Source organism: Trichechus manatus, unplaced genomic scaffold (assembly GCF_000243295.1).
Source record: "Trichechus manatus latirostris isolate Lorelei unplaced genomic scaffold, TriManLat1.0 scaffold00002, whole genome shotgun sequence".
Classification (NCBI taxonomy): domain Eukaryota; kingdom Metazoa; phylum Chordata; class Mammalia; order Sirenia; family Trichechidae; genus Trichechus; species Trichechus manatus.
Window position 1 is genome coordinate 12,059,392 of NW_004443938.1, and position 12,712 is coordinate 12,072,103.

At 39.6% G+C, this 12,712-nt stretch overlaps 1 protein-coding gene across 1 annotated transcript in view; it reads right to left on the bottom strand.

Moving 5' to 3' along the window:
* SYTL3 (synaptotagmin like 3) overlaps window positions 1-12,712 on the bottom strand; it is a 101,913-nt gene that overhangs the window by 12,259 nt on the left and 76,942 nt on the right. The window contains exons 10-11 of the mRNA XM_023728290.1: window positions 7,379-7,557; window positions 1,500-1,602 (exon numbers count right to left, since the gene is read on the bottom strand). Of these exons, the coding sequence (XP_023584058.1) occupies window positions 1,500-1,602; window positions 7,379-7,557 (282 nt within the window). The remainder of the gene's footprint in view (window positions 1-1,499; window positions 1,603-7,378; window positions 7,558-12,712) is intronic.

Here is a 12,712-nt window from a genome sequence, read left to right on the forward strand (position 1 = left end):
TTACAGAACAAAATAGTTTCTCATTAAACAGTTAGTACACATTGCCCTATGACAATGGGTTAACAACCCCACTACATGTCAACACAGTCCTTACTCAACCTTGGGTTCCCTATCACCAGCTTTCCTGTCCCCTCTGCCTTTTAGTCCTTGTCCCTGGACTGCTGTGCCTCATTAGTCCCATTTTGTTTTATCGGGCTGTCCAATCCCCGGCTAAACAGTGAACCTTGGAAGTGACTTCACCACTGAGCTAAAAGGGTGTCTGGGGGCCATACTCTCGGGGTTTCTCCAGTCTCTTTCAGGCCAGTAAATCTGGTCTTTTTTGTGTGTGTTAGAATTTTGTTCTACATCCTTCTCCAGCTCTGCCCAGAACCCTCTGTTCTATGCACATAAATTCTGAGAAGCACTGCTGGTCCATCCTGGTTTAGCACTGTACTTCTAGGTACTTGTAGGCCTCAGTTCCCCGCTTGGGAGATGAGGATTCTAACACTTGAAGAGTACAGGAAGTACTTGGCCGCTGTAGGAGCACATGAAGCAATGGCTATTATTATCTCACAGACTCAGGGCTTTCATGCGGGGTGCCCAGAGGGCCCCTGGCTCGAAGCTCACAAATGCCCCTACTCACCAAGAAAGGCCACAAGCCCTCTCTCTCCCTTTGCAGACTAAGATGATGAGACCCTGGGCCGCCCGGCCTTGGCTGGGTGTTTCCACATGTCTGCCTGCTGTCCTGCACTCAGCCATCTGCACATGCCAGGCATCCGCTCCAGCTCTCCCCAAACCAGAAGTCATGCAGCCCCTCCCCACCTCTGCCCTAAAACAAGTCATGCCTAACAATTTTTGTTACTTTTTTCTCATAAAATAAGAAGCAAACCGGGTCTGCCAGATGTCACAATAAAGGAGCACTTTTTAGAAGATACTAACTTGGTGGTAGTTAAGGAGACCTGGTGGCACAGTGGTTAAGCACTCGGCTGCTAACCGAAAGGTTGGTGGTTTGAACCCACCAGCAGCTCTGTGGGAGAAAGATGCGGCAATCTGCTCCCACAAAGATTATAGCCTGGGAAACCTATGGGGCAGTTCTACTTTGTCCTATAGGGTCGCTGTGGGTTGGAAGCGACTCCATGGCAATGGGTTAGTAGTCTATGCTACTCAGAATATCTCTCTGGTAGTCATAAAAATTTAATAGGACAACCTGGTTTTTAAAATTACTCTGTGCCCAATTGCTAGCCTGAAAGAGACCATTGGGTTCTTTTTCACTGTTTTCCCAGAAATCATTAATCAAAGCTGTTCTTAGTACAGCCAACTCTGCACTTTTCCTGGACGAAGGCAGAAATTTCTTTTCTACCTACTTGCCACTGATTGACAGAGACCCGCAGAAATACATAGGTGTCTGCACTTACGATTAACTGACCCAAGAGTTGGGAAAGACCGTCCATTTGACTCTGACCCCTCCACCCCAGCATGGAGCAGGGAGGACAGCTCATAAATATTTGCCCAGCAAGTACCTTCAGAGTCTCCTGAAAGGTCGGATCTGTTGTGTTCTTCTGGACTCTAGTCTTGCGTTTGCCCTGGGAGGATCTGTCAGGCAGCAGATAGATCTTTACATACCTAGTAACCAAAGACAGACAGGACCAGGAGAAAGTTCAGTGGAGGCTAGAGTTCAGGAGGGGCACACATCACACATCAATGCTTTCTTTACCCTGCTTCCAGACCAAAACCTTCTTCTGAAAGTGAATTTGACTTGATAAAATGGGCCTGGCAAGCGAGTGTTACTGGCAGTGAGCAATGCGGTTGGCACTAGGCATAGTTCTAATTTACACTGTCTTTGACCAAATGTTGACTCTATGGGATGTGAAGACCCCTTTGCTTTCCTCATGCCCTACTCAGAATCTATCCCTTCATCACCTGTCATTTGCTGAAGACCATGCAACAAGAAGCTCTAAGGATTCCATGGGCTGCAAGGTCCTCTAATCTACCTGCATGTGGAGGCCATGAGCCAGCTTCCCCTCTCTCCACCTTACCACACCCAGCAAAAAAAAAAGTGGAAATATAAAGCATATGCCTTCACACTTTGCTTTTTGATTGTATTCCTCCTGAATGTCGAGAAATGGAAGAGAAACTGCTGAATCTGGAGGCAACAAGACTGAGAGGTGGATGTCTCCTCCACCCCCTCAAATCTTGGCTTAGAGGAAGAACATGTTCCCTGTCCTTTCTTAGCTAATCCTTCCAGGTTGGCCCCTTGATGACTGTGATGCTTAATTTCATGTGTCAACTTTGCTAGGCTGTGGTGCCCAGTTATTTGGTCAAACACTAGTCTAGTTGCTGTTATGAAGTAGATAAATGTGACTAAATCAATTGGTCTTAAGTAAAGCAGATTTACTTAGGGACTAAGATGTGCTTGACCCAATCCATGGTGTTTTCAATTTCATCATATGCATGCAAAAGCTGAACAATGAACAAGGAAGACCAAAGAAGAACTGATGCCTTTGAATTATGGTGTTGGCGAAGAATATTGAATATACCATGGACTGCCAAAAGAATGAACAAATTTGTCTTGGAAGAAGTACAGCCAGAATGCTCCTTAGAAGTGAGGATGGTGAGACTTTGTCTCACGTTCTTTGGACATCTTATCAGGAGGGACCAGTCCCTAGAGAAGGACATTATGCTTGTTGAAGTAGAGGGTGTGTGAAAAAGAGGAAGACACTCAACGAGATGTATTGACACAGTGGCTGCAACAATGGGCTCAAACATAGCAATGATTGTGAGGATGGCACAGGACTGGGCAGTGTTTTGTTCTGTTGTACATAGGGTGGCTATGAGTAGGAACCAACTCGATAGCACCTAACAACAACAACAACAAAGCAAATTACCCTCCATAATGTGGGTGGCCTCATCCAATCAGCTGAAGGCCTTAAGAGCAAAATGGAGTTTCCCTAGGGGGTGTTTTACCTACAGAGTATAAATAGACATTTTGCCAGAACTCTCTCACTCTTCATTCTTCCCATAGTCTGACCTACGGATTTTGAGACACGAGCCTGCAATCTCTTGTCTGTTGCCTAACCTATGGATTTGGACTTGCCAGCTCCCCACAATTACATGAGCCAATTCCTTAAAGTAAATCTCTCTATAGATATAGATACACGTGCACACACACACATACATACATTTCACTGATTGTTTTTCTACAGAACTCTACGACAATGACCCTTTCTGGTTCCTCTAGAACCTCTGCTAGCCAAGGCCCTACAACCACAGGCTAGAAATATGCTCAACTTTCCCGAAGCAAAAAAATAGCAATAAACATCCCTCTTGTATTCCTAGTCTCGGCCTCTTCTTCCTTTCAAGTCAAGCTTCTTGGAAAAATACTCAAGGCTCACTGTCTCCAATTCCTCACCATTCATTTACTCTTACTCTTAAATTGTTTATCATTATAAGATCTCACACACATAAAAGAGTATATATAAAACACATTTTAAAGCATTATAACACAATACACACCCTTGTACCTCCCACACAGTTTAAGAAATATAACAATGACTTCTCTATCATAATCCTGTCCATAACCAAGTAATAACCATCCTGAATTTTGTATTTATCATTCCCTATGCTTTCTTACTTGACTAATGAGATATTTATAATATTTTAATATATTAATATATTAAGAATATTTTAAATATCTTAATATATTAAGATATTTCCAAACATTTGGAAATTTTCCAGATATCTTTGGTGATTGATTTCTGACTTAATTCTATCATGGTCAAAGGAATATATTGTGCATGATTTCAATCCTTTAAATTCATTGAGACTTGTTTTATGGTCCAGCATATGGTCTATCTTGGTGAATGTTTCATATGCACTTGAAAAGAGAATCAATATTCTGCAGTTGTTGTGTGTAATGTTCTATAAAAGTTAATTATGTCAGGTTGGTTAATAGTTCTGTTCAATTATTCTGTATTCTTACTTTTTTTTTTTTGGCCTATTTGTACTATCAATATCAAAAAGGAGTACTAAAACCACTAACTATAATTGTGCATTCAGTTCTGTCACTCTTGCTTCACAATTGTTGACATTCTATTATTAGGTGCATACATATTTAGGATTGGTTATGTTTTCTCCAAGAACTATTTACCCTTTTATCATTATGACATGTCCTGCTTTACCTCTGGTAATACTTCTTGTCCTAAAGTATTTGTTTTTTTATATACCATTATAACCACTCCAGCTGTCTTATTTATGATTATAGTTTTATGATATATCTTTTTCCATACTTTTAATTTTAACCTGTGTCTTTATATTTGAAATGTGTTTCTTGTAAACAGCACATAGTTGGGTCTCACATTTTGATTTAGTCCGACAGTCTCTGCCTTTTAATTGAAGTATTTGCTCATTTACATTTAATGTAATTACTGTTAAGGTTGGGTTTAAGTATAAGATATTCTATTTGTTTTTTATTGTCACATTTGTTTTTTGTTCCTCTTTTCTTTCCTTTCAACCTGCTTTTCATTTAATAGAATTTTAAAATTCATTTTATCTCCTCTATTGACTATTTAGATCTACTTCATTGTTTTATTTTTCAGTGGTCATTCTAGCAATTACAATATGCATCCTTAACTTATCCAATTCTACCTTGAGTCAATATTATACCATTTCAAATATAATGCAAGAATGTTAAAACAATATAGCTCCATTTATTCCCTCCTGAGCTTTGTGCTATTGTAGTCATACATTTTACTTTTACATGTGTTATAAGCCCCACAATACATAGCTATTATTTTTTCTTTCAATAGTCAATTTTAAAAGAAATTAAAAAATCAGAAAATATTTTATATTTACCCACATATTTATCACTGCTAGCACTCTTCAGAGCCGAGGACAGTTTGATTGGATCAATAACCCCTTCATTTTCCCACCACTACTCCCTAGCTGGTAATTAAAGAATGTGCTAAAAACTTTTCTAGAAAGGCAAAAATAAGGTCCCTGCTTTAATCCATACACAGAAAATCAATTCCAGATCTAATGTACAAGGATTTAAGTGTGAATAATAAAACTCTATTACAAGAAAAGCAGGAAAAATGTATTCATAACCTTTGGGTGGCATAGGAGTTTGTCTGCTAACACAAAAAGTGTTTTTTTTCCATTCAAAAATGATATAGACAAATTACGTTGTGACATTAGTTGCAATCCCCACAATGTGTCAGCACTCTTCCTCTTTCCCTTTCCACCCTGGGTTCTCAGTATCCATTCATCAAGTTTCCCTGTCCCTTCCTGCATTCTCGTCTTTGCTTTTGGGCAGATGTTGCCCATTTGAACTGGTATACGTGACTGGACTAAGAAGCACGTTCCTCATGTGTGTTACTGTTTGTTTTATAGGCCTGTCTAATCTTTGACTGAAAGGTGGACTTCAGGAGTGGCTTCTGTTCTGAGTTAGCAGGGTGTCCAGGGGTCATAGTCTCAGGGGTTCCTCCAGTCACTGTCAGACCAGTAAGTCTGGTCTTTTTTTATGTGTGTGAGTTTGAATTTTGTTCTACATTTTTCTCCCGCTCTGCCTGAGATCCTCTATTGTGATCCCTGTCAGAGCAGTCGGTGGTGGTAGCCAGGCACCAACTAGTTCTTCTGGGGTCAGGCTGGAGGAGGCTGTGGTTCATGTTGGTCTATTAGTCCTTTGGACTAATATTTTCTATGTGTCTTTGGTTTTTTTCATTCTCCTTGCTCCGAACTTAATGGGACCAATAGATGTATCTCAGATGGCTGCTGCAAGCTTTTAAGACCCCAGACGCTAATCAAAAAAGTAGGATGTAGAACATTTTCTTTATGAACTATGTTATGCCAATTGACCTAGATGTGCCCCAAGACCTTGGTCCCCAGCCCTCGGCCCCAGTAACTCAGTCCCTCTAAGTGTTTGGATATGTCTAGGAAGCTTCAATGACTGCCTTGGTTAAGTTGTACTGACTTCCCCTATATTGAGTATTGTCTTTCCCTTCACCAAATTAACACTTGTCTACTATCTAGTCAGTGATTTCCCCTCCTGACCCCTCCTCTCCTTCATAACCATAAAAGACTGGGTTTTTGTTTTTTTTTTCTGTGTGTAAATGTTTTCTTGGGTTTTTATAATAGTGGTTGTCATACAATATTTGGTCTTTTGTGATTGACTTATTTCACTCAGCATAACGCCCTCCAGATTCATCCATGTTGTGAGATATTCCATGGATTCATCATTGTTCTTTATCTTTGGGTAGTATTCCATTGTGTGTATGTACCATAATTTGTTTATCCATTCATCTGTTGATGGGCATTAGGTTGTTTCCATCTTTTTGCTATTGTGAATAATGCTGCAATGAACATGGTGTGTATATGTCTATTCGTGTGACGGCTCTTATTTCTCTAGGATATATTCCTAGGAGTGGAATTGCTAGATCATATGGTATTTCTATTTCTAGATTTTTAAGGAGACATCATATTGTGTTCCATAGTGGTTGTACCATTTTACATTCCCACCAGCAATGCATAAGAATTCCCAATCTCCCCACAACCTCTCCAACATTTGTTATTTTCTGTTGTTTTTTTTTTTTTATTAGTGCCAGCAATGTTGGGGTGAAAAAAAGCAGAGATTTTTTTAAAGGAAAAATTTGACATTATAAAATTTTCTACACATAAAATATCACAAGGAGCCCTGGTGGTGCAATGGTTAACATTCATAGCAAGGGAAACCTAAGTGGCTGATGCATATAAGAAAATTTGGTTAACCTTGTTAGTAATCAGGGAAATGCATGTTAACATAATGGTGACATACCATTTCGCATCTATAATTTGTTTATGGATTGTGTGAGACAGGATTCTAGTTTTATTTTTCCTATATGGAAAGTCAGTTTTTCCAACACCATTTATTGAAGTCCATCATTTTCCCCGATGGTTTTTAATGGCCTCTTGATCATATAAAACTAAACAAAACAAAACAAAACCCATTGCCGTTGAGTCGATTCCAACTCATAGCAACCCTATAGGATAGAGTAGAATTGCCCCATGGGTTTTCCAAGGAGCGGCTGGTGGATTCGAACTGCTGACCTTTTGGTTAGCAGCCTGAGCTCTTAACCACTGCACCACCAGAGTTCCCATATATGCATATACCCGTTGCTTTTGAGTCGATTCCAACTTAGGTTCTCATATGTGCTAGAGTCTGTATCTGCACTTTAGATTCTGCTCTATTGATCCATTTGTCTATCCTGGCATCAGTAAAACCTTTATAATAATTCTTGAAGTAAGACTTTATTTTTCTTCTCTTTTACAATCGTTCTGGTTATTCTTTGACTTTTGCTTTTCCGTATGAATTTTAGAACAAAAGTCTATCATCTAATTCAAAACTAAAAAAAAAGAGGAAACTTACGGATTGCACTTTTTCTTCTTTTCCTCCCCATAGGCAAGGTTCTTACAGGCCTTGATGCATATCTCTAAAGAATGGGTTTCGAAGCAATAACGAATGGCAAATTCTATTTCTCCAGTGACATTAGCATTGTCAAAATTGCCCATCTCTGTACAAGTGCTGTTAATGCTAATTAAACTCCCCTGAAATGAAAAATGACAAGAGATAATAAATTACTTCACAGTTAACTACTTTTTATTTGCACTTCTATTTTCACGATATCAAATAAACAAAAATAAACACAGTGTATGCATCCTGACTCACATTAAGTTAATAATCCACCAGACTGCGCTTTGCCAAACAAGTTACCACATATTCCATCCTATGGAAATGGGGAACCCTCAGAAAGCCCTGTGTTACTCAGATACGGTCTTTGCCTAGCAATAAAATTTACACAATCTCATTCTTTAACATGAATCACTTGTGATGAAGTGCAATATTTCCAGTGCAATTCTGCAAAGATAACACTCAGGAGGGCAGATAATATCCATGGCACGGAGAGCCTCATGGAAAGCACATAGCATGATGGCTAAGTGTCTGTGATTGGGAACCAGACTGACCTGGATTCATGTGCTGGTTCTGCTACTTACGAGCTGTGTCAAAGTCTAAATGGAAAACATAATACTGATATCATAGGGTTACGATGAGTGGTTAATGAAATAAGGCATGTAAAGTGTGCAGTCAAGGTAACTTTATATATTGTGTTTAAATTTTTATGGGTATCTAAAATGGAAAATAACACTACCATCGTAGGTTAGGGCATTCTAAGATTAGATAATGTAGATAAGTAGCACAGACTGCCTGGGCCGGAAAGGACAAAATAAACAATCTTATCACTATTAAATTCACTCAGATATCTGCCGCCATTTGCATGCAACTAATCTCAGTGCTGACTTTATAAAAACAGGGAAGCCTAACTGATTTCCACTTGCATTTCCCAGCTAGTTCCTCCACACTGTAAAACATCCAGAAAAGAAGCAAAGAAGAAGACCTGGGGCAGAGGGTCAGAACCAGAAAAGAGAGATTAAAAACAAAATCAACAACTCATCAGAGGGAAGAAAGCCAGAATTAACTACCACCAAGAACACAACCAGCTTCCTGTGCCCAGTCACTGGTTCTGAAAAATGTCATCTGCCAACACCCACAGAAGTGTTTGAATGGAAAACAAACTCTTACATTTTATGCACTCAAAAAGGCAAGGAGTGGTGAAGCAGCATGAATGAGTGAGGTACAAAAAGATAGAAGAGAATGGTAGGGGAGCTTGGCAAAACATGTGAGTTGCTTGGGCAAAGAACAACGTAAACAAATAAAGGTGCCGAAAATTTCTGATAATTAAAATGACGTTCATCCTGGGACTTCACTGGTTATGTCAAACTAAATTGTATTAGACCAACTTTTCTGCTAATAACAAATAGAAAAGCTGAATTGAAAAAACAAACGAACTGTTTCAAGACAGTGCAGAGCTACCAAGACAGCCAGAATGCAGGGGTCTAAGATCCTGAAGAGAAGAGAAGCACCTTGAGAAAAGCCTGATCTGATCTGCATTCCCCTTTGAGCCGTTTGTCAATCTGTAAGTTGCACAGGGCTGAAAACCGGGCAAGTCAAGCTACAAGAAGCAGCTAAGGGGCTCAGAAACTGAACAAAGTTTTTAGCAGTCTTTCAGAATTGGGAGACAAAAATTAGGGTCCAGGGCCAGGAAGGCACCTAGAACTTGAGGAGCAAAGATCCCAGAGAAAAGGAAAATGCACTGAGGTGAGACTGATGCAAGATGCTGCTTTCTCCTCAAGGTATTTGTGGAATTGGAAGCTGTGTCTGACAGGTTGAGAGGCTTAAGAATGCTTTCAGTAGTTTCACAGGATCCAGAAATAGATGACCAAAAATAGAAAGAAAAAGACAATTAAAACAGACTCACAGGTGATTCAGATATAGGTGATGTAAGACATGAACTTTAAAATAACTGTGAGCGGTATGGTCAAGAAAATAAAGGACAAGTTGGAGAATGTCTCCAAAGAAGTAGAATATATAATAATAATAATAATAATTAAAACCTAGAAAATATGGTAACTGAAATGAAGAGCTCTACAAATTAATTTAACAGAAGACACAGCTGACAGGAGAATTGGTGAAATGGAAGACAGATCTATAGAAAATATCTAGAATGAAGCACAGACGAAAAGATGAATGGCAAATAGAGGAAAGGGTGTAAGATAAATACACTCTTTGGAAAAGTACAATACATATTTGGAGTTCCACAAAGAGAAACAATGGGATAAAGGGTATATTTGAAGAGATACTGGCTAAGAATTTTCCAAGACTGACAAGAGACAATAAACCACAGTTTCAAGAAGCTCTATGAATCCCATATAGGAAAAGATTAAAAAATAAAACCATATGTAGACACAGCATAATAAAATTGCTGAAAATCAAAGACAAAAAGAAAATCTTAAAGGCAGTCAGGGAAAAAAAGGCACATTATCTTTGATGGAGGAAACAACAAGACTTATCAGTTTACTTCTCAACAGAAATGATACAAGCCAGAAGATTTGATTAATCCAAAAGGAGTCAAGACAGAAAGTGGGGAAGGGGAAAGAAACATAGGGTAGGAAGAAAAGTAGACCACAAATAGATAACAGAAAAAATAGAAAACAAGTGGATAAGCTAATAGATTTAAAGCCAAATATATCAGTAATTACAATAAAAGAAAACAAACTACATACTACAAAAAAAAGACAAGGATTGTCAGAATGGAATTTTTAAAATCCAACTATATATGCTGCTTAAAAGAGACAGTTTAAATATAAGTATGTAGAAAAGTAGAAATAGAAGGATGGAAAACAATATACCATGCAAACATTAACCGAAAGAAAGCAATGTAGCTATAATAATATCAGACAAAGTAGATTTTTGAGCCAAGAAATGTTATTAAAGACAAAGAAAAATACTTGATAATTATAAAAGGGCCAATACACTTGAGAGAGGTAATGACTCTAAATTAATAACATTGCCTCAACATAAAGGAAAAATTGACAGAACCAAAAATAGAAATAGATACACCCACAGGGATTTTAACTATTCCCAATAATGATAGAACAAACTGATTAAAAAATTATCAGAAAAGATATAATCTTAAAACAGCACAATTAACAGATCTCACCTAATGACATATATAAAACAGTGCTCCCAACACTGCAGATTATAGATTCTCTTCAAGTACTATAGAAAATTTACCAAAACTAGCCATATGCAAAGATAGGAAAAGCAAGTCTCATGGGGTTGTTATAAGAATTGAGTACAATAATGTATGAAAGGTTCTAAGCCCAGTGCCTGATCCATAAGAAGCACTTAAAAAATGGTAGCTACTATTATTATTATTATACATAATGGCACTAGAGTTCCACAAGTCTGTGAGGCAGGCAACAAGAGCTCTGTTATCCCCATTCGACAGATAAGGAAACTAAAGTTCAGTGGGGTAAGACACTTATCTAAAGTTACATAGTATTGTTGTTGTTGTTGTTAGGGGCTGTCAAGTTGGTTCTGACTCATAGCAACCTACTGCACCACAGAACGAAACACTGCCCAGTCCGTGCTGACAAGTATTGTTACGCTTGAGCCCATTGTTGTAGCCACTGGGTCAATCCATCTCGTTGAGGGTCTTTCTCCTTTTTGCTGACCCTGTACTCTACCAAGCATGATGTCCTCCAGGAACTGATCCCTCCTGACAACATGTTAAAAGTATGTAAGATGTAGTTTCGCCATCCTTCCCTCTAAGGAGCATTCTGGTTGTACTTCTTCCAAGACATACATAGGGTTAGAATTCCATTAACTCATTACCATCAAGTCAATTGTGACTCATAGCGACCTTAGAGGACACAGTAGAACTGCGCCATAGAATTTCCAAGGCTATAATCTTTACAGTGGAGCCCTGGTGGTGCAGTGGTTAAGAGCACAGCTGCTAACCAAAATATTGGCAGTTCTAATCCACCAGCCGCTCCTTGGAAACCATATGGAGCAGTTCTACTCTGTGCTCTAGGGTCGCTATGAGTCAGAATCAACTCTAAGGCAATGGGTTAATCTTTACGATAGCAGACTACCACATCTTTCTCCCACAGCTGGTAGCACCATTGCACCACCAGGGCTCCTCAGGGTTAGGATTAGCACTTAAGAATTCTCACCTCAATTCTAATTCTAGTCTATGACTCCGGCAGGTACCAAGCAACACAGCCCATCATGCCATAATATCCACATAGAGGATTTTTAATCAGAGTACAAGTGCTTCCTTTCTTCACTTCATATTTATTGAGGATTTCTCTTGAACTAGGCACTGAGTGGGGTGCTGGAGATTGGGAGGTGAGACACACCCACACCTGCAAATCAGAAGTAGACCTGGAGCTGCACCTGGGCCACCTATGTGGTTGGTGTCTCTGAGATGTTCAAATGCTGTGTCCGCTTCCCCAGGGACGTTCACTCTCAGATAAAAAGATGCGAGCCAGAGCTCATTCTTTCGTCAACTTCGTTCTTTCGGAGATAACATGACTACGGCGTTGCCCTGGCAGGGTTTTCTGGTTCTGCTTTCTCTGTAGCCACAACAGAGCCTTTGAGCAGGTTGCAAACTTTGGACAGCAAACCGAGCCAACCAATAGTTCCTGGCCAGAAGAGCAGCTAAGCACTCAGCTTAACTTTGATTAGAGCCTTTGGGCTGTCTGGGTTTGAGAGAAAAGGAAGCCTGAGTCAAAACCAAGGAAACCTACCCAAGGCAGGCAGTGAGCTCTCTTGCCAGGGGCTTTCTCTGAAGGTCACACTGTTATCTCATGTCACTTCCAAGCTGTAAACTAGGCCTGATGCCCTTTTACTTTATAAAGGCACAGCTGTACTAAAAAAAAAAAAAAAGAAAGAAACAAAATCTACATCCTGATGATCAGGAGTGTGCCAAGAGCAGGGCTACATAGTGGTCAGGATGGTATGCAGTGGGTCAGACGCCCTGCAGATCCTGCCCTGACACTTACTGGGTGTGATCTTGAGCACGTTACTTGCCCCCTGTCACCTCATATTACTCACCTGTAAAACGGTGTCATAGTTAAGAGCTCGGCTGCTAACCAAAAGGTTGGAGTTCAAATCCACCAGCTGCTCCTTGGAAACCCAAAGGGGAAGTTCTACTTTGTCCTACAGGGTCGCTAGGAGTCAGAATTGACTCGAAGCAACTGGTTTGTTTGTTTCTTTTAGTATCTGTATCATAGGGTGGTTATGAGGCTCAACTAGTTAGTTAATTAAAGCGTGTAAAGACTTGGAACCGTGCCTGCA